The sequence below is a fragment of the Coenobita brevimanus genome, chromosome 8, assembly GCF_032717465.1.
Source record: "Coenobita brevimanus isolate Jiangsu-jjx chromosome 8, ASM3271746v2, whole genome shotgun sequence".
NCBI classification, from domain to species: Eukaryota; Metazoa; Arthropoda; class Malacostraca; order Decapoda; family Coenobitidae; genus Coenobita; species Coenobita brevimanus.
In genome coordinates this window covers 28,989,131-29,011,404 of record NC_136961.1, presented here as the reverse complement: position 1 = coordinate 29,011,404, position 22,274 = coordinate 28,989,131, and the positions used below count along the sequence as shown (strand labels likewise).

Below are 22,274 nucleotides of genomic sequence, written 5' to 3'. Positions count from 1 at the left end.
AAGGATTTACTGGCTTTATGGATAGTGATGAGTATGAGGTAGTGGAGTTGTTTTACTGCCATTTTAGAAAATGCACAAGTTAAAGGTGGTGGTTGTTGGCGAACTACCTAACTATAAGCCAGGGAAGGGTCTGCAACACAATGTGAGGGATCTGAAGGCTCGGGGCTACAAGTTGGCAGATCCAAGTCAAACTGCTGATTGAGGTGGACTTTTATTATCACTTTGTACACGCTGGCTTTATAAGGGAAGGAGACATAATTTGTTACCCACAGTTTATGGTTAGACACTGAGTGGCACTGATCGGTCAGAAGAAGAAAGTACTCATATAGAGCTGGTAACTGTTTTGAAAATGGCAGTAGATCCGATAATGGAATTAGCAAATATTGATGGCAGGAAAACTACTCCAGAAATCAAGGATCTGACAGCTCTGTGGGACTTAGATCACATAGGTATTAGTCCCAATGAGACCGATAAGAAGGGAGGGAAGGTATTAGGTGACTTGTATGAAACTATGCAATATTCCAAGGAACAGGGACAATATGATGTGGGGTTACCATGGAAAGAAAACGTTGATAAGTTAGCTGATAATTTTAAGTTAGCCCTAGGCAGATTAAGAGGTGTGCAGCGAAAATTCTTAACCCTTCATGGGAGAGGCGGTGGCTGAGTTGGTAGAGAGGCGGCCTTCAGTCCTAATATACCCAGGATCGAGTCCCGGCTGGGGCAGGGAACAGTTTAAGGATTTGAATTTCCTAAAAAGCAGACTCTCTTGATTTACCAGATGACCCGCCGACATGTCGTAAAAGTACCCCAGCTAATACCAGTACACCAGTCCTGTATGAGACAGCCATAGCATGTATTCAGTATGGACGGTGGGTGTTAGCGCCGAAGTGGTGACATGTGGAAGTGTAGGAGGACTACTGGGCCTTAGGATAGGTGACTGCCCCCAAGAAATAGGCCCTGAGCCTTTGTCCAGAGTCGGACCCATGAAAAAAAAAAAAAAAAAAAAATGGGGTCCCTGCAGACCCCAGTATTTTTTTTTTTTTAATGTTGGCATTAAGCCATTTTTTCCTTCCACAGCCTGGCCTCTCATGACTTTTATTGTAGATGGTTATTTTATATCCTCATAAAATTTTAGCAAAAAATCTCACACAATGAAGGAGTGACATTGCAATAAATGTCAGTGGGGTTCGTGTGGCTATTTTTTTTTTTTTATATATATATTTCTCAGATATTTCAGATTATAAACATTAGGACAATGTCATTACCAGTAGCAAAGTTTTATGCCTCGATGGCAGTGGCAGAAGGTGACCAAGAGGTAGAAAATTATTTAAATGGTGATTTATCTGTATCTGACGGTGATGATTATGAAGTTCTTGAACTATCGGACAGTGAAATTAGTATGAATAGTACGGTATTGAGTCTCCTGTGAGTGCTGATGATAATTCTGAAAATGCGAGTGGTGGTAGTAATACAGAAGATGCTCATCAAGAGGATAAAACAAGAAATTATTGTACTAAATTTGAACATTATAGGCATAGTTTTATTTTATGATCCTACCATACACGAATGTGAGAGTTGTTTGAGAGGGTAATCTCAGACTATGTGTGTTTTCCCCGGGTACTTTGTCCCTTGTTCGTTCTCTTTCTTCCCACTTCCCCCTTGAGGGGGAAATGGTTACTATGGCGGACGCCCCTGCTGCCTCCTCCCCCTTCAGGGGGGAGGTAGTCCTGACCGAATCCCGACTGATCAACGGACGGACTGTCCCCTGACTGAACGGCCCCAGACACGATCTCTAGAGATCAATGTAAATAATGCATCGTTTGTTTTGATCCATGCGGTTGGTTCTACTCCCCTGTCCAGCCTCAATCCCTTCATCATCAAGAAGGTGATTGATGGTGTGCAGGTGAGGTAGAACAAGTGAAAAAACTTGCAAGTGGAGATCTCTTGGTAAAGACGATAAATTCTGCCCAGGTAAAGGATTTGCTGAAACTGAGCAAGTTCCACTGTTATGATGTCCAGACCACGATCCCGCACTCCATGAATTCCTGCAGGGGTGTTATCACCTGCAGGGATCTTGTGCTTATGGAGGAGGAAGAAATTGTACAGCAAGATGTAATAGAGGAGAGATTTATTACTAGATTTTCGGAAGGCAGGAGGACGAAGACCGCAACCGTTATCTTGACTTTTGGAAAAGTATCTCTTCCAGCTAATGTGAAAGTTGGATACGAAATTGTCAATGTCAGACCATACATCCCAAATCCCCTTCGTTGTGCAAAATGTCAGATCTATGTACGTCATGAAAAGACTTGTCAAGCTTAGACCGTAGCATGTGGCAAGTGCGCGTCTGTAGGACATTCTGCTGACCATCGTACATCAGAGACTGAATGTTGCTTCCACTGCCAGGGTGCTCACTCCACTTCCTCTAGGGTTTGTCCCAAATGGAAGGAGGAGAAAGAGGTCTGCACAGTGAAAGTGACAGAGGGCATATCCGTTTACGATGCTAGTAAGAAGGTGAAGGAGTTGCATGCAACTCCCGAATCTAATGTCTCCTATGCATCGGCGGTTGTGTCCCATCCCGTGATGTGCAATGTGGAGACACAGACTGACCTTACATTCCCTCCTCATGTCCCACATCCTACCTTTCAGTCTAAGCCTCCTGTACGTTCAAACTCTCTTACAGACATCCCTGTCGCTACTTCATACTCTCAGGCTGCTGCTGCTCCTTCGCAGTCGGTGCACCAAATAAGGAAGTCTGACAAATCTGATAAGATTAATTTGACCACCCTCAGCAAGCCAGCACGTCCTCATGTCCTTCCCACTCCTGGTCCAGTAAAGGTGAGAAAGGGTAGCTCTTCCTTGGTGGAGTCTGGAAGCCTTGTTATTGATGAAAATATTTAGGTTTCCATTAGCAAGCACCGGGAAAGGTCCCCTGGTAGCAACTGGCCTGGTCACGGGGAACATAAAAAAACTAAGCATACTGGCCACCCTCGTAAATCTTAAACTGCCACATTCACTATATAACAGTGGAACTATAGAGGTGTTGGGAATAAATTACAAAATATAGCAATCTTGCTTTCAATACACAGGGCAGACGTTGTTTGTTTACAGGAGACGTGCCTGGAGGATCATCCTGATCCTCCACAGTTCAGACACTACCACTCGTACAGAAGATATGAAGGTCACGGAGTTGCCATATACACACACAAATCACACCCACAAATGGAAGTGATTCTAAATTCTTCTCTGGAAGCTGTCGCGTGCAGAGTAAAATTTAATAACACATATCTGTCTATTTGCTCTCTGTACTGTCCTCCACATGGCCTCATTGATAGTGATGCTTTAAATTCAATATTTGAACATCTTTCTGGGAATAAATTAGTGTTGGGCGACTTTAACGCCCATCACTATCAATGGGGTAGCTTGAGGATTGATGGTCGTGGGAAGCAAATAGGCAACCTAATACTGCAGTCCAACCTGTCTTCTGAAAAATGGTAGAGCAACTCGTGTTGATGATCATACTGGTAACTTTTCAGCCATTGACTTATCTATGGCCTCCCCTGGTATGCATCAAGATTTCTCATGGGACCCTTATGACAATTCCTTGGGAAGTGATCATTTACCCATCTGTCTTTCTTATACACGCGACATTGTTTCAGACCCACCACTTCCAAAATTTAACTGTAAGAAAGCAGATTGGGGATCCTTCTCAAGGATCGCCAATTTTGATATATCTGGGGAGACCATAGATGTTAAGGTCGAAAATGTAACTAATTCCATAATACACACGGCTGAGGCTGCTATTCCCAAGACTTCTACAGTTCATGCAAAGCACAGAGCACATTGGTGGACGCCTGATTGCCGACAAGCATTAAGGAAACGCAAGAGGAGATACAGGATTTTTGATAGTCTGCCTACAGAAGGAAATTTCATTGCACACAAGCACGGGATGAGGCAAGGAGGGATAAAAGGGCCAAACGTGACTCCTGGCAGACTTTTGTGTCCACGGTGAATCGTAATACACGATTACATAAAGTCTGGTCCACTATTAAAATATTAAATAATAAAGGCCCAAAAATCCCTATCACCACCCTGTAGGTTGATGATAACATATATGACAATCCCGTGAATGTTGCTAACATCCTTGCCAGGAGTCTTTCTCATGTAAGTAGCTCAGCCAATTATGATCCGCGTTTTGAACATCATAAGTGAATGGCTGAGCTATAGATAATAGACTTTGCCACAGAAGACATAGACTTCCTGTACAACCAAGAGTTTATGCTAGATGAACTGCTCCTTGCCCTTAAATCCTGTAAAGATGCCAGCCCTGGATCAGATACCATCACGTACAGAGTGATCCAGCATCTTAATCAGGACAAACTGATCAAGATGTTAGCATTGTGCAATGAGATTTGGGCGTCTTGAACGTTCCCAAACTCATGGCACTTTGCGCACGTCATATCGATACCCAAAGAGGCTGGTCGTCTTATGAATCCCACTTCATTTCATCCTATTGTGTTAATTTCTTGTCTATGTAAGGTCATGGAACTTGTGGTTAATAATAGGCTTCTTTTTGTTTTAAAGTTGAAGAATTTGTTAAATGATCAACAACGTAGCTTTCGTAAATACAGAAGTTCAGCAGATCATTTAATGAATTTGGAGCAGTGTATTGCAGAGGCATTTGCCGATAAAGAATTCATGATAGGGGTGTTCCTGGACATCCATAAAGCCTATGACATGACATAGCAACACGGTATACTAATGAAGCTCTGTGCTTATGGTTTAAGAGGAAATTTACCTATGTTTATGTCAAATTTCTTAACCCCTACACCGCGGGGATGTTTTTGCCGATCTGTTCGCATCCTGTGAGGATATTTGCGCTCTGACTGACTTTTTAAAAATATTTACCAAAAATCAGTTATTAGCCCTAGAATATTATAATTATATTCGCATATGGCACATACCTTTAGCTTTTTCCTGGGATGTTTGTTGAGCCTTCGTCGACAATCGTAGGACTTGTGGAGACTTCTGAAGTTGGGTAAATTAAGTCTCCACTTTACAACTCCCGACATCCCGTAATGTGATTACCACAGCCTGGTATTATCACTAGAAACACTATTCTGTGATTTTCAAATAGTTTGGAATCCATACTCCAAAAAAAAAAAAAAACACTGAAAGTAATGTAAATTACGAGCACGTACGAGCTTCCAGCCTGCCCTCGTTCTCACCTGGTATTTTGTCATTTATTATTCATAAAAACATTCACACTTTATATCCCTATTACTGTATAACACTTATATATATCTGCAGTATTTATCCATGTTTCCTTCAGTAATAGTAGTTTATTGTCACTATAAGCATTCACTTTCTCTTTCAGCAAAATATGTAGAGAGCAAAGGTTTCACTTGGACAGTCATAACTTCAAGTATCTGCGCTTATACTCTTATAGTACTCATTATTTATATTTCTGTTTACATTTTCTACTGTATTTTCAGTATTTACACTTCTATTTTGCTTACACTATGTTATGCACTGTCACTTGAAGTAACTTATAAAACTATATTACACTGTTCAGTCATATTTACATCCATTGCTTTCACTTCCTATTGAAACATTTTTTACATATTATTTACACATTATTTACATTTTCCACTTGCACTTTTAAAACTGCTTTAGGCTGTGGTAATCAAAGAAACAGGTTACTCAGAGGGGAACCTGGCACTCAGCGCATTGCCAAGAGGTGCGTTTGTGCTCAGGTGTGCGTCGGGTGGTATGTGCACACACCTGGCACCTGCGGATTGTAGCCTTCCTCTTGCCTGTGGCAGGCATTTGCACCAGTCTGTGCCGATCCATGTACGCCCTCTGCTCAAGTCACTCAGGAAGTCTAACAGAATGGTGCCTTGGAGCTGCTGCTGTCACCCTACCGTATCTCTCAAGCAGCTGCTGAACAAAAGTCCTGGCGAACAACCTCAGGGAGAAGGACTTGGGTGGCTTTACCTTCATCTTGTACAGGATGAAGGGATTCAGCATCGTCATGTCAATGAGATGCAGAAAAACTTTCCTGTACCACCTAGTATTCTTCCTGAGGCAGTCGATCTCTCCAATCATCATGTCGGACTTGTCCACCAGCCGCATGTTGATATTATAGTCGATGACAGCATCAGGTTTCCTCACAGGTTTGCCTATCCTACGGTCGACCCTCCCACTGTCTTTCAGTTCCCCCTTCCGTACGGTGGTGAGCATGTGCAGAACCCTCTTGTCATGCAACCGTATTGCCAGCATCTTCTCAGAGTTGTGTAGGTGCACGTCTCATCGCTGCGAGTTTCCTGCCTCGGGGAATTTGGGGAAGTTGGCACGATTGCTCTTCACAGTGCTGCAGGAGCCGATGCCGTGCTCTGAACGGTATTTAGCAAATTTCGGTGCTGTATAGTAGTTGTCAGTATACAGCACATGATTCCCACCAAAATACCTTTCAAGCAGCACTTTCACTACACAGCCTGAGAAGCCAAGGGCGGGTGTTTTGTCCAGATCGACAGTGCTGGCTGAATAGATGACGAAGTCAAGGATGTACCCCGTCTTACAGTCGCACAGTACAAAGAACATGATTCCAAAGCAATGACGTTTGCTTGGAATATACTGTACAAACCTAAGACGTCCTCTGAACAAAACCATGGATTCATCTATGACAACCTTCTGAAGTGGATGGAAAAATGACATAAATTTATCCTTCATTCTGCTCAGAATCTCCCGGATCTTCCAGAGTGGGTCAGTCTGGGAAGGTACATCGTTGCTGGCGAAGTGCAGGTTTCTCATGATGTTCTGGAAGCGATTTCTGGCCATGTACTTATTGAAGGTGGGTGATGTAATAAGCGGTCCATGGAGCAGTATTCTTACGACTCATGCTTCTTTGAATGTGGCATGAGAAGCATGAGGGCGAAGAACAAGTACAGCTCCTGCATTCCAAGCATGGTCCACTGTTGCATCTTCGCTGCACCTGCATCACTTGCAGCACATTGTGACTTGTACCTGTTTGTCTCTTCACATATATCCTGCATGACTTCGTCATCAAGGAAGGCCAAAAGGAAGTCCACACACTCAGCATCCTCATCAAGAGTGAAGGCAGGCTGTATCCATGAGGAACTCTTGTCAAAATGAAGTTGTTCAGGGACTAAATCGGAACCTTCTGTCCACACGAAGGTGTCCAGGGTTCCCTGTTGTGGCGGTGTAGGGTGGGTGAGGGTGGAAGGTGGGTGTGAGGCAGACTGGGCTGTTTCAGGTCACTCTGACTGACCCTAGGTGACTGTGTAGCACTAGCAGCCCTTACTCTAGTTGCTACTCTGCTTTCACGAGTCGGGGATTTACCTCTTCCCCTACCGCCTGCCTTCACTGTAAGTATTGGTGGAGAGTCCAACGACAAAGACTCACGAGAAAATTCTGCTGAAGAGGAGGAAGAAATTAGTGAAGTGGAGCTGGGAGAGTGGGGAGGTGATTCACCTCGGGACTCATGGTGGGCTGGGTCACATGGGGCCATTGTTCCAGGGCTAACCCACTTCCTCTTCATTCCCTTCCCAAATTCCTTCCCTTGCTGCACTAAGGGCTCTTTTCCCTTGGAGCTAAGGATAACTTGGGACACTGAAGCACTTGTACTTGGAGTTTCTGTCACAATTTCCTCCCCAGGCTCATGACACGATTCACCTGAAGGATCAAGGTCACTATCCATCATTATCATAGATAATTCTGCCAGTTCACGTTCCACTGCTGAGTCACTTAGTTCTTTACTGCTTCCCACACGAGTTTTTCTAGAGATCACAAGGCCATTTGCAATGGGCGCAGAAGTGGCAGAAATGATGGGGGGTGAGTGCGACATGATTTCACCTCAGAGGATGACAAGGAACTGAATGACGTGGCGTATATGGACAGCCAAGGGTTGACAATGTCAGTAAGGGTGACAGCTGCTAATTTGTATGCTATGAGATGGTTGGTAGGAAATCTTGACAATACTCGTACATATAAAATTAGGTAGTTCCAGGCTTCTCCCTTCCTTTCTTATATATATTTTTATTACGAAAACAGATTATACGGCATATTTCAAGGGGAAATTACCTGGGAAAATATTCAAACAAGTGCACGTGAGGTGTTGTCAGGTGGTAATTAGCCAATTCCAGGTGTATGGCACTATCACTTACCTTCTTTCTTTTTTGTATATATTATTTTGTATAAGAATAGGGCACAGAGCTTATTTCAATGGATGAAATCAGTGGAAAATTCCGGGGAAGATTTGCTTAGCGCAGCATGGCCGGGTATGCGAGAGGAGAGGGTAATGGAGGGGAGATAGGGAGGGGAGTCAAGAACAGGGAAAAAGGGCTAAATTGTCAACAATGGATGGGAGTACAGATGACATTAGGAGCGCTGACTGTTGGTGGACACTGGCAGTACTGATAGATGATACAAGCCACCACTTAAAAGCCCGGAAGAATTCAAAATAACACAGAATCACAAAAGTGACGCCCAGCGGTATGATCCATTGCGCCCGAGTATCACGAAGGTGACGCCCCCCAGTTAAGGGGTTAAGGGACAGGACTTTCTCTGTCAGATTACCCCGTAACGTAATATCGGATATATTTATCCAGAAGAACAGCGTGCCGCAGGGAAATGTGCTTAGTCCCACTTTATTTAGTATTATGATCAATGATCTGTCATCAGCTCCCATCCTGAGGAATCTTAAATACTCAATTTATGCTGACGATTGTGCAATATGGCACTCTTCCCATAATGCACAATTTTCGGCTGGGCAGATTCAAGCAGCCCTTGATTCCATCCACCAATGGGCTTTGCAGTGGGGATTTAAGTTTTCTGTCTCTAAGAGGGCCACTGTAGTCTTCACTAAGCATAACGTACCGAATTTATGCTTTAACCCCTTAAGTCCTAATCGCGTCAATTGATGCAATTTGAGTTTTATGCCAAAATGCATAATCACATCAATTGAATGCAGCCTGCAAAAAACTGCGAAGCGCTTACTCCACCCCGATTATTGGCTTCAGGCCAATGAGAACTCGCCCCTGATGTGGCGTGAGGGGGGATCGGACCAACCCAGGCGGTGGGGGGGCACCCCCCTCTCGGCCGCCTCCATGCCACCCTCTACTCCACTCCCTCATGTCCTCCTTGTCCCCCATCACTCTCCCACCCCTCCATGCAACTGCATCTCTCCTCCCACAACAACCTGCATCCCTTCCCACCCTCTCTTGCCCCTCTTCCCTCCCTGCTAGCCTTGTCCCCCCCCCCAAACTCAACCCCATCTCTCCCTCCTTGTCACTCACTACCCTTCCAACTCCCAACAGGTCCCCGAGTGTCAGGCCTTATGTACGTACCTGTTTCATATTATTTCTACTTCCCAAATTTTTGTACCTCACTCTGTTCATTTCTCACTTCGTACCTATCAGTTTCTGTACGTACGTAGTTGGAGAATGCTGTATGTTGTACTACATACGACGCATCTTATTATTATTTTTTTTTCATTCTCCCTACCTGCCCAGATTAGCACCTCTGAGTAGTGTCCATCTGTATTAGTTTTCGAAAGACTATGAGGCCTTGTAGGGCTACTCCCCACACCTGTTTCATCTCCCCACACATATAAACACACCTGTTTTCATGGCTGGGGTGATAAAATCCAATGAAATGTAAAGTTTCCAAAAGAGAATTTGGTTGTTGCAAAAACTGTAATGATAAGTGTGATGAAGTGTAATGATAATGTGATAATTGTAATGGTGTGATAAATGTGTAACGAGAAGTTGGGACAATAAAAAGAGAAATCGGAAACAAATTATTGTTTTTTTCCCCTTTCTTATGCATGTATTTATAGCATTATTCAACTTTATTTTGATGTCCTTGATGGATATAAATATTTATATATGTCTGTGTTAGTTTTGGAATGACTATGAGGCCTTGTAGGGCTACTCCCCACACATGTTTATCTCCCCACACCTACATACACACCTGTTTTTATGGCTGGTATGACAAATCCCATTGAAACGGAAGGTTTCCACAAGAGAATTTGGTTGTTGTCAAAATGTTTCTCCCCAAGTACCACTAAGGCCTTGTAGGCCTACTCCCCACAGTAGTTATCTCCCCACACCTACATACACACCCGCTTTCATGGTAGATGTTACAGAACACAATGAAGTGCTTTCTTTCCATGCGAAAAGCTGGTTATTTCCAACCCCCATACCTATAGGCCTACTCTCCACAGCCTACTTTATCTCCCCACAGTCTAGTAATCTACCCACAGCTACACCTGTTTTCATGGTTGGTGTGATAAAACACTTTGAAATGACATGTTTCAACAAGAGGGGTAACTATCATAATCTTTTTTTTAACTTTGACCCGCGATTGTGCGGTAACCATTAGGCCTACGGGGGTACGGATTGCGTTGTCAGATGTGTAAATTCTTCCTCTTTAGCCAGACAACAGTCAATATGCCCTTCCTGAAAGTCGCCAAAACACCCCCAAATTGCGGTTGTGGGAGGTTAACTTTGGATTATCAGGCAGTACCTTTTCACTATTCTGTAAAGTTTTGGGGAATACATTTTGATTGTAGTTTGAACTTCAAAATTCATGTTAATAATTTGCTTGCTCGTTGTGATAAACCGTTAAATGTCCTCAAGTACCTAGCGGATACTACATGGGGTGCCAACAGAAAATCGTTATTGATGGTGTACGAGTATAAGTCCCTTATTCAATCAGAGCTAGACTATGGTGCACAGGTGTATGGCTCAGCATCCGATGCCACGCTGAAAGGACTGGATGTGTTGCAGAATATATGTTTGCGAATGATTCTTGGAGCTGTCCGGTGTAACCGTGTAGCTGGTATTGAAGTGGAGGCGAATGTGCCTCCCCTCCGTATATGCCGTGACCACCTGGCCTTGTCCTATGGACTAAGAACATGTAGGAAAAGTAATACCGGCAATGTGGCCTGTACTCCCCTGCATCTATACCACCACCTTCTGCGGGGGGTGCTTGGCCACTCGTTGTTCGCCTTCACTTACTGACTCAGGAGCTTGGTGTGGACCTCAGTGACTGTAACAAGTTGGTGATAAAAATATAGCACCTTGGGAGCCACCCAGCTTTACTGTCGATGTAACATGGCTCCAAGCACCTAAGACCAAGGCATGAGACGGAGGTCCATCACTTGTTTTGTAACATCATTGTTTGTCACTTGGGGCCCCACCACTTGTACACCGACGGCTCCAAGTCGAGTGAATGTGTGGGTACAAGTGTGTGGTCGACCGAATGTGCCCTCAGGTATCGGTTGCTGACTCATAAATCTGTGTTTACCTCCAAACTTTTTGCTATTGACAAAGCCATAGACTATGTTCTCAGTTCTAGGCATGACTCATTTGTCATATTTTCGGATTCAAAATTAGCCCTTCAGGCAATTGCATCTTGTACTATGGAAACGCATGAGATCCAGGGCCGCATTGTTAATAAGCTGCATTCATGTAACAAGCATTCACGCTGATCTGGGTGCCTGGTCATTGTTGTATCTACGGCAATGAGCAGCATGACTTACTTGCAAAATCGGCTGTAGAGCTCGAAGAGACTTTGGATGTTACTCGTTATCTACGGTCGAGTCTCTCTCTCGGAAAGAAATCAATAACTCTTCTGTGGCAAGGTCAGTGGACCAGACTAAACATTCCAACATGTAAGCCATACCTGGGCGACTGGGACACTGCTAACCGTTCCAGTTGCCTGGAAGAAAAAGCGTTGGCGCATTTGTGGCTTCATGCCACTACATTAACCCATATGAAACCATATATGGAAAGACGCTTCCCACTGCACTGTGACATCTGTGATTCGGTGTTATCCATCAGTCATATCATCCTGCGCTGTCATCAATTTATTCATGAAAGGGCTTCACTTATAAATTACTGTGGCGCAGCAGACGTCCCCTTCACCGTTTCCACCATCCTGGGTGATGGGGACATTGCTATGACTGATAAATTGGTGGCTTTTTTGAGAGAGACCGGATTGATCAGAGTGATGTGACTTTTTTAATGTATGGTTATGGCTTTTATCGACTGCAAATGTGTATATATGGTACTGTTAATTAAGGTAGACAGTTGACAAATTTGAAATTGTTCCTCCTCCCACTAATCTATTTCTAATATTGATGTCCCCTACATTAAACCCCGTTCCTCGACTGACAGTCACCAGCTGATGAGTGCAAGTGTGCAACATAGAAAGGTATTGGGCACTTGCAGTCGATAGTGGTCTGTTGGGCGAGGTCCTTCACTTTTTGTACATAGTATGTAAATACATTATACCATCTTGCTTAAGTTAGGGCCGACAGCTAACGTATATGGAAATGTTCCTGACTCGTCTGGTTCTCTTTCATATATTGATGTCCCCAATATTAGGTTGTGCCTCAACTGACAGTCACCAGGTGATGAGTGCAGGTATGTAATGTAGAAAGGCATTACATATCTCCAGTCGATGGTGTTCTCTTGGTCGAGGTATTTTTGTTTTTATCATTACTGTAGGTTTACCTATTTGTCTTTTTAGGATTTAGTATAGGTTAGCGATTTGTCTGTCAGGTTATTAGCTTTAGAGACTTTAGGTTAATTAGGCTTTTTTTTCCTATTAGATAATGAAAGGTTTAAAGAGAAATAAGTAAAAATATATAAAATTACATAAAAAAACAATAAAAAATTTTATATATATATATATATATATATATATATATATATATATATATATATATATACTGTATATCTATCTATGTATGTATCTATCTATATCTATCTATCCATATATATATATATATATATATATATATATATATATTTGTATATATATATATATATGACTTTGTATATACATATATATAGTTGCCTTAATGACCAGGGGCTTCGGCCCCAATGGTCGATAGGCAATAATTTAAAAAAAAGAAAAGAAAAAAACCACTGCTGCCATTGCCACCTGTTGCTGCAGGAGCTCTGAACTTACTTAATATTCAGTAAAACAATTTGAAATATAACCTAACACAGTCCAAATGATATCAAAAATAGATTTTAACCTGCGGCGTCCCGTCGACGTTCTTTAACGTCCACACGTTTTGTCACTGCCAATCCCGTCGACGTACATAAACACGAATGAATTGCAAGGTCCCTAATTTGCACAATTTTCAATTTTCGCGAGTGATTTTTGGTACGTATACACGTGACACCTTCCTCTACACGATGCCAGGCAGGGACAATGCCTTACCCAGCATGACCTCCTCCCCCCCCTGCATGCCATTGTCTCAGCAATTCACCTGTTATCAGTGACCTGGCCAGTAAAGCCATGTCATGCCACAGTACGAAATTCGGGGCCAGAGTGATTCCCCAATCAATGACAATGTGGAGGACACACTTTACATAGCATTAGAGGAAGAAACAGTCAGAAATGATGATAGGTAATGTGGCAAAAAAAAGGTCAGGTATGGTGATGAGTTAATGAGTGAAACAATGCTTATAATGCCTATATTACTGCTTGATAACCAATATACTCTTGTACTACATATAAATTCGTACCAAGTAAATAAATAAATACCGTTTATGAGTGGTGTGACTTAGTTATCCTCCCATAAAACTCGTTTTCTTTGGTGCCAGCCTGTTAGAAAACCCAGTTAGTTAAGGAGGTACTCCTACCTGTATCGAGTATTTTAAACCTCAGGTGAGCGATTTCTCTATGAATTTTCGATGTTTCTCACCAAAAGCGGAGGTTTGAGCCAAAAAATATTTTTTTCCAAAATGGTCGGGATTGGGGGGAGTCAGTGGTGGCAAAGTGGTCGGGATGGGGCGGGTTAACAAACGGGGTACAATAAGCAGTAGACTTCTAAGGGTTTAGAGATCCAAAATGACCCAGATCCAGCCCTATAATTAATCATCCTGTACTGAGAGGCTCCCTGGTGTATGAAGAAAATGTAACCACCGATTTTTGGAGCGTGTGTAGACTGACGTCACTCTTTATCAGCTCACCTTTGTGTGTGTGTGTGTGTGTGTGTGTGTGTGTGTGTGTGTGTGTGTGTGTGTGTGTGTGTGTGTGTGTGTGTGTGTGTGTGTGTGTGTGTGTGTGTTTGACATGCTTATAAATAATGAATCAATACTTTTTTCAGGTATCCGCATTGTAATTTTCTTGATGGTAATCGTGAAATGGTGATGGCGGCTGTTGTGTGGAAAGTATGGCTTTGGCTGTGTATGCCCTGCCTCGTGGCCCACGCACGTTTACCCGACTGTTGCGGTAAGTTGACATTCGTGGTTTGGAGGTGGGGAGCCAGTGCGTTTATTTACAGGCTCAGCTAGCAGCTGGAAGAACCCAGGCTAAAATCTCGGGCCCAACAGACGTTTGAACAAAATCTGTTTCTCCTTCATCCCCGTTCTCACAGCACTATGCTTGGGACCTGGATGTAACAATAACTGTTGTTAGTTGTATCCTGAGATTAGCTGTGAGTCATTTTCTTTGCAAAAAAGTTGATTGTCTTCAGTTCACGGGTATTAAATTTAACCTCTGGTTTGTAATATAAAATGGTAATGAAACTAAACCTTTGCAAGCCAGATTACTTTATCATCCCCAGTATAAGAAACAGATCATTAAATTCAGTGTCATGTTATCAACAAAGAGGTTCAGTCCCTTTCACATGGTCTTCACAATGTGTGGCCCAGTTGGTGAAATGTGATAGGGCTGTCTTTGTTTAAAACTTATTAACAGGAGTAACTTTACTCTGATAAAACCTCGTAATTAAAGTCCAAATAAACACTTTTAATATGCACATTTCGCATTGTTCCTGACTGTGAAAGAAATAAGAGCGATTAAAATCAGTATATTTCCTAGTGTGACGCATGGCAACATAACAATCAGGAAAAAGGTTTCGAGTAATATCTATCAAATATGACAGTTCTGATCATATCAAATATGCTTTGTTCCAATCCCCTAACATAATACTACCAGCATTTGACGGTATTATATGCAGGTCACCAACTTTCCTACTAGGAGAGAAGGGACAAGGAAAAAACAAGCTTAGTCCACCAACTTGGCCTGCCTGAGAATCGTAGATGTTTGGGATGGTGAGGTGAAGGGGAGGAAGTGTAGGTGCCCTTCTAAGCACACTGTTCTCTTCTCTTGGTGAATGAAGGACCATTTAGTAATGCTGGGACTGAGACTACTTACTTCAGTCTTAGGGCATTTTACAGTTTACTTTTGATACCACCAGACGTTTATATTAAAGTAGCAAAAATAAAACCCATATGGCAAAATTTATGCTGTCCATGGCAGGGTTGTCCTAAATCTTCAGCTTGAAAGATTTGCTTCTGCTGCAGCAAAACTTCGTTCCTATTGATTAAAAAATGATGTATGCAAATCTTCATGCTTATTAGATAATTTTAACTGGTGCCGCATCATGTTCAAAGTCATAATATTATGGTGTAATGTTAATATGCCACCGGATTGTCTAGGACCCCCACTTTGCAAAGAATCAGCTCCTCACTAGGGGGGGGGGGATCATGGGAACCTAACTCCCACTCATTGTTGCCTAGTTTTATGGCTTGTAATTTCTGCCAGCTGTAGCCTTTTTCGAAACTGGATACACTTGCCTGTGTTGCTCAATGACCTAGAGAAGAAACTGCCATTGATCTTCGTTCTTGGTCAACACTGGATTAAACTTGTGAAATAGTGCTACTCCTCTTTCGGCAAAGTCATTTTGTTACCTGTAGCCCCTGGACGATGCACTCAGTCTCCTTGTAATACTCACGACTTTCCCATGTGGATGGATCTAATTCTACGAATGAATGAGGAAGGCCAAGCATTGTAAAGATCTTTGTGTTACTGGTCACAACTTGAAATTGTTTTATGAGTCGGTGCTGTCGCCTCAAGTTCAACTGTTGCACCCTTTGGTTGATCTTTGCTTCCTTCTTCATTGAGAGCTATCACCACTTTTCGCCTCTCTTTAGAGTCAACAGTTGGATAAAAAAAAAAGGCCAATCCACCTAGTTGTCCTAACAAGTACCACAGGTAACGACCAAATGCATTCAAGCAGCGTTGCGAGATGTCCTTATCAGGATAAAGCGAAAATTCCTGGACAAGCCTCAGATCGTTTGCTGGAGCTAGAGCTGCTTTTGTCGCCATGAATCATGATTTCAGGTATTGCTTCATGATGAACACAACAAACCGCTTAAATTTTCGGCTTTGCTTAAGTGTGGTGTTCATCTGATGATGGAAAAGATAGACTTTGATGCTGTATATATGTAAGTTTAGCCATCCGTCTGGCATGGTGGCAAGCACCAGGGCGCTGAAACCGTGTTCCACGGGGCGCTACACCACCCAAGACAACAATGTACAATTCTAGCAACTTTCGAGAAACATCTCGAGGTTGGCCTTCTCGTAACTGTTTCAGACAAAATGCTATGAACTTGTCACATTGCTCACTATCATTCACCGGCATTTCCTAAATGTTATTAAAGGTCTGAAAGAGTGTTGTGTCGTATTCCACTTGGGTCTGAACTGCTTGAATATGTGAAAGTCAGAACCAGAGGATGGTCCAAGGCAAATGGTGAAGGCTTTTTGAACAAGGATCTCAAAAAATGTGATGCTGACAGGCCAGGTGGAGGAGATCCTTGTTCAACTGTTATTGAATAAGGGTGCACGCCCCTGCCCAAACTCCGGTATTGCTGGCGGTGGTGTAAAATGCCATTCCTGCCTCACGTGCAAATATACTGCAGTCATTCAAGGTTTCAGTAATGCCACTGGCAATGGCCTTGCCTGCCCCTGATTCAAAACTGGGTACATTCAAAAGCCTTGAAACTCCGTCACCTGAGATGATCCACTGAACAGTTCAGTGACATTTGCTCCTGTTACATCGAGAATTAGTTTTCCATCCCAGTGCACTGCAAGTGGCAAAGTTGGATGGAATGATTTCTTCAGCCATTCTGTAGCTTCCCTCCGACTCTTGATTCGATCTCAGCGGATACTTTGCCTGTTGGTTGTATACATTGCTGGATCTTGTCCACAGGCATGAATGGTCACAGAAAGCAGATGGACTGCAGCACGGTCTGAAAACTTGGTCCAATCTAAAGCAGCAGCAACTGGGGAAGTAAGAACTGTTTTTCGTGCTCGTTGGCGTTTCAGAGGAGGAGCTCCAGGCGAAAAAGAGGGACCTGCTATATCTGTATAACCGTCACCTGTTTCATCTTCATCAGAAGTTGGGCTTTCCTCCAGCTTCACTATTTCCTCTCTTACTGGCCGATGACACTCCTCACGCTCTCTCCTCTCCTGTTTAATCTGTTCTCTCTCTCTGTCTTCGTTCTTTCCAGTGGAGTTGACTATAACACCCAGCATTGTGCCTTACCTCCCTTTCTCCCTATGAACCACATGAAACTCCATATCGTCAAGATTTTTTATGAGGTCGAAGGCATTTGCGTGTGCAGTGTGTTACGGAACAGAGAAAGATAACGTACACTTTAAGTGAGAATGCTAAAAATCACTACTGTCCCGTAAAGTTCCAGGTTCAAAACAAAAGAGTTTGGTAAAATTACAAGTTAAAGTTTAATGCTCAAACTAACAACAAAACATTCAGGACTCATAAGGATAATGTAACGGCAAAATAAACAGGTTAAATATATGGTTAACTGCAATAGCCTCTATTAACACGAAATTAGCAAGAGTAAATTTATCTAAGTCAGCCCTGATAAAATGAGATACCAGATAATACTCAGTGAATGCCAGATAAATAATTACAGATACAAACTATTATCAAAAAATGACTGACACAAAGAACCCCACACGAATTACAAAAACTTCACTAGGCCTACAAATTAAACTTATGCTATACAGTACAAGAAAAAATGCAACAACAGTTATACTCAAATTACACACAGCTGCTAGATGGTTGGAGATTTCTTGAGCACTCACAATAATAATATCTGTACAGGGGAGGACAGAGATGTGAACAAAATGAGGAGCAGATCTAAGTGGCAATGATGCAGAGACTGAGCTCATTATATAGGGGCCAGCAGAGCTTGATACAACTTGTAATAAGGACGCGCAAATGAAGCCATGGGGACAAAGAGATGACAATCCCGCAAAGTATAACAGAGAGAACGACTTACTCTACTATAACGGTAGAAGGGGGGGACTGAGGCAGAACACGCTCGTGATCAAACATGCAGCAACTGTGCGTTAAAATTACACAAAGGATGATGAAATCATAGGCTATGTAACACCTCCCCACAAGGAAAAAAGAAATTTACAAAGGAAATTTCTTATTACTCTAAAACAATCTGTACATGGCATTACAGAACATGCAAATGTCTTTCCTAATGTTACAAAACATGAGATCTCCCTAGCACGTTCAGTCATAGGTACTTGCCAGTATCCCTTTAACAAATCAAACTTACTTATGTACCTAGCCTTTCCGATCTTGTCTATGCAATCTTCCACACGAGGGAGAGGGTAAGTGTCTGTTTTAGTTATCTGATTAACACGTCTGTAGTCGATGCAAAGCCGCTGTGACCCACCTGGCTTAGGGACTAGAGTGACAGGAGAACTCCACTCGCACTGACAAGGCTCAATCATCTTGTGGTCCAACAGGTAGCCAAGCTCCTTCTCGATGAGAGGAACTTTCACTGGGTTCACACGGTAAGGAGGCAATTTGAGTGGCTTTGCGTCTTCAACATCGACATCATGCATCAACACAGTGGTTCTTCCTGGAGTGGCACGGAACACTTGCGGGTACTCCTGCAGTAATGCCGAAAACTCCTGCCTTTCCTTGGGAGGTAGATGAGAAAGCTTAGTCTGGAGATCATTCATGATATCAGGATTCTTCCCTAAACAATCACTCAGGCTCATACTGCATGGGAGAGCTTCACTTGCAGACTCGGGTGGAACAGCTACAGTGCAGACTGGATTATTTTCGTCCCGCCTGTGATATAACTTTAGCATGTTGATGTGACATAGTTGCTTGCTCTTTCTACGATCTGGTGTGGCGATGACATAGTTGACATCACTGAGTTTCTTCTCCACGAAATAAGGGCCACTAAACTTGGCTTGAAGAGGTTGCCCATGAACTGGTAGCAGAATCAAAACCTGATCTCCTGGCTGAAAGTAGCGTAACCTGGACTTCTTATCATACCAAGTCTTCATCTTCTCCTGAGCAGCTCCTAAATTCTCTCTCGCCAGCTGTAAAGCAGTGGACAGCCGTTCTTTGAACTTCATCACATACTCCAGCAGGTTGACGTCATCTTCCTCCGACAGCCAGCATTCCTTGAGTAACTTAAGGGGTCCTCTTACTTCATGGCCAAACAGTAGTTCAAAAGGTGAGAAGCCCAGTGATTCATTTGGAGATTCTCTTGCAGCAAACACAACGAATGGAAGACCTTTATCCCAGTCTTTCTGATGTTCCAAACAGTATTTCTTGAGCATCGATTTGAGTGTTTGATGATATCTCTCCAACGCTCCTTGGGTCTGGGGATGGTAAGCTGAAGACGTGATCTGGGTGATGCCCAACTCTTTCAGAGACTGCTTGAAAACATTTAACATGAAATTACTTCCTCGGTCTGACTGTACCTCCTTGGGCAGACCAAACTTTGTGAAGAACCCTAGCATTTCCTTAACCACGTTCTTTGCTGAGATATTTCTAAGTGGAATGGCTTCAGGATAACGAGAAGCCATATCAATCATGGTCAACACATAAGAAAATTCTGAAGAAGTCTTAGGAAGAGGGCCCACAATATCCACCAACACACGGGTGAAAGGCGCCTCAAAAGGAGGAATGGGAACTAGAGGTGCAACCTTTTCGGTCTGATTACACTTCCCCACAACTTCACAGGTGTGACAAGACTTACAATACCAGGAAACATCCCTGAAGATACCTGGCCAGTAGAAGTGTTTCAAAATGCGTGCCACAGTCTTCCTCACTCCAAGGTGTCCTGCCAAACTGGAATCATGAGCCACTCGAATGATATCCTGCCTACAAACACGAGGGATGACAACTTGATGTACAACCTCCCATTCTCAGTCGGCTGATGCTGTTGGGGGTCTCCACTTCCTCATAAGTACTCCTGACTTTACATAATAACAAGTAGAAGCACCGGCTGACTCTTCTTCACTGTAAGCAGAGTTAGCTAGACCTTTCAACTCAGGGTCAGCAACCTGCAACTCAACCAACTCTTGACGAGACAAATTATCAACACTACGGGGTACTGCCTCATCTGGTGAGTGGTCCAAATAAGCAAGAAAAGTGTCAGCTAGGATAACATCATCATCATCATTATCCTCTAAATCACCAGTAACTTTAGACTTAGCCCTAGTGACAGCACATGCAGGGAACACATCAGGGACATCACAATCCTGGGACGCAGCCACTGGCTCACTAGACAACTGAGGAGCTGGACACACTTGACTTCCACCAATATCATTTCCAAGTAAGAAAGTTACACCTGACATTGGGAGTGTCTCAACCAACCCAACCATAACGGAACCATTAACAAAACCAGACTCTAAATTCACTCTGCACAGAGGGACAGAGAAGTAATTATTCCCTACACCTTGTAAGATTACAGTTTCATCAGAGGAATTAACATTAGAGCCTAGAACACTGGTCAGCATAAGGGATTGGCAAGCACCTGTATCACGATATATTTTAACTGATTTCCTGTCATTACTGTCCAGAGGACTGACAAAACCATCAGACAGGAAATTAGCACATGAACTCTTGAGAGTGTCACCCACGTTACTGCTCAAGAGGAGCTCCATCATGAGAATTTAAGTTACCCCTCAAAGCAGGTTCAGTTAACTCAGTTAAAGAATTCTGGGAACTCTCAAGAGTGGACACTAGACCAATTGACTGAATATTTAAAGACTCCTTTTTGTTCACATCACGCTGTCTCCTGAAACATCTCTCCGTAGTATGACCAAGCTTACTACAATAAGTACATTTACTTTTCTGAAATCTAGAGGTGAAGCTGGTATTTACTTCCTGAGAAACATCATCTTTATTCTCTTTCCTGTTACCTGTACTCTGAGTAGAGGCAACGTACTTACTCTCAGCTTTCCCTTTTTCTCTAGAATATCTCTTGTGAGTGAGAACATACTCATCAGCTAAAACTGCAGCATCAGACAAATTATCAATTCTTTTCTCATCAAGATATAGGCTTACATCTTTACTAATACACCTTTTGAAGTCCTCCAGCAAAATCATCTGCTTAAATTTGTCAAAATCAGAATCCACATTCTTAGAATTTAACCATTGCTCTAACAGATCTTCTTTGATTTTTGCATACTCAACATGGGATTGCTTATCTTGCTTGTAAGTTGTCCTAAATTTTACTCTATAAGCTTCAGGAACAAGCTCATAGGCCTTAAGAATCAAGCTCTTAACTACATCATAATTATCAGACTGATCCTGAGGCAAAGATGCATAAGTTACTTGAGCTTTACCGGTGAGAACAGTTTGAAGGAGTACTGGCCAATACTCCTTAGGCCAATTAAAACCTGTAGCTACCCTCTCAAACAACTGAAAATACTTTGTTAAATCAGATTCATTAAAAGGAGGGACAAGTTTAACATTTTTAGCCACATCAAAATCATCAGAGCTAGATGATCCAGTTCCACCTTGTTTCATGCGATACTCATGGTCTGCCTGAATCCTAGCAAGTTCAACTTGTGCCTCGGCCTCCTTAGCACGGGCCTCCTGCAGGGCTAGCTGTAACTTAGCTAATTCAATCTGCGTTTGCTCATTTGGAGGAGTTACATTGAACAAGCTTTCATTAATCATGGCAACAATCTGATCTTTAGACTGATGAGAGCGAACAACAAATCCCAATTGTTGAGCAACAATCTTAAGTTCATTCTTTGTTCTGTTTTCTATGTCACACACTGTTTGCACATTTGACAAAAAATCTTTGGCTTCATCAAGTGTAGAAATAGTAGCCATCATGAATATATCACAGTCACAAAATATCAAACAATATCCTTATGATAATATCCTGAATATCCTGATATGAGGTCGCCAAATTTATGTTACGGAACAGAGAAAGATAACGTACACTTTAAGTGAGAATGCTAAAAATCACTACTGTCCCGTAAAGTTCCAGGTTCAAAACAAAAGAGTTTGGTACAATTACAAGTTAAAGTTTAATGCTCAAACTAACAACAAAACATTCAGGACTCATAAGGATAATGTAATGGCAAAATAAACAGGTTAAATATATGGTTAACTGCAATAGCCTCTATTAACACGAAATTAGCAA

The 22,274-nt window shown here is 42.6% G+C and overlaps 1 protein-coding gene across 1 annotated transcript in view; it reads left to right on the top strand.

Moving 5' to 3' along the window:
- The first annotated feature begins 367 nt into the window (after positions 1-367).
- The window catches only part of LOC145407208 (glutamate receptor ionotropic, delta-2-like), an 83,507-nt gene continuing 61,600 nt past the window's right edge, over positions 368-22,274 (top strand). The window contains exon 1 of the mRNA XM_080278247.1: positions 368-487. Coding sequence (XP_080134373.1) covers positions 368-487 — 120 coding nt within the window. The remainder of the gene's footprint in view (positions 488-22,274) is intronic.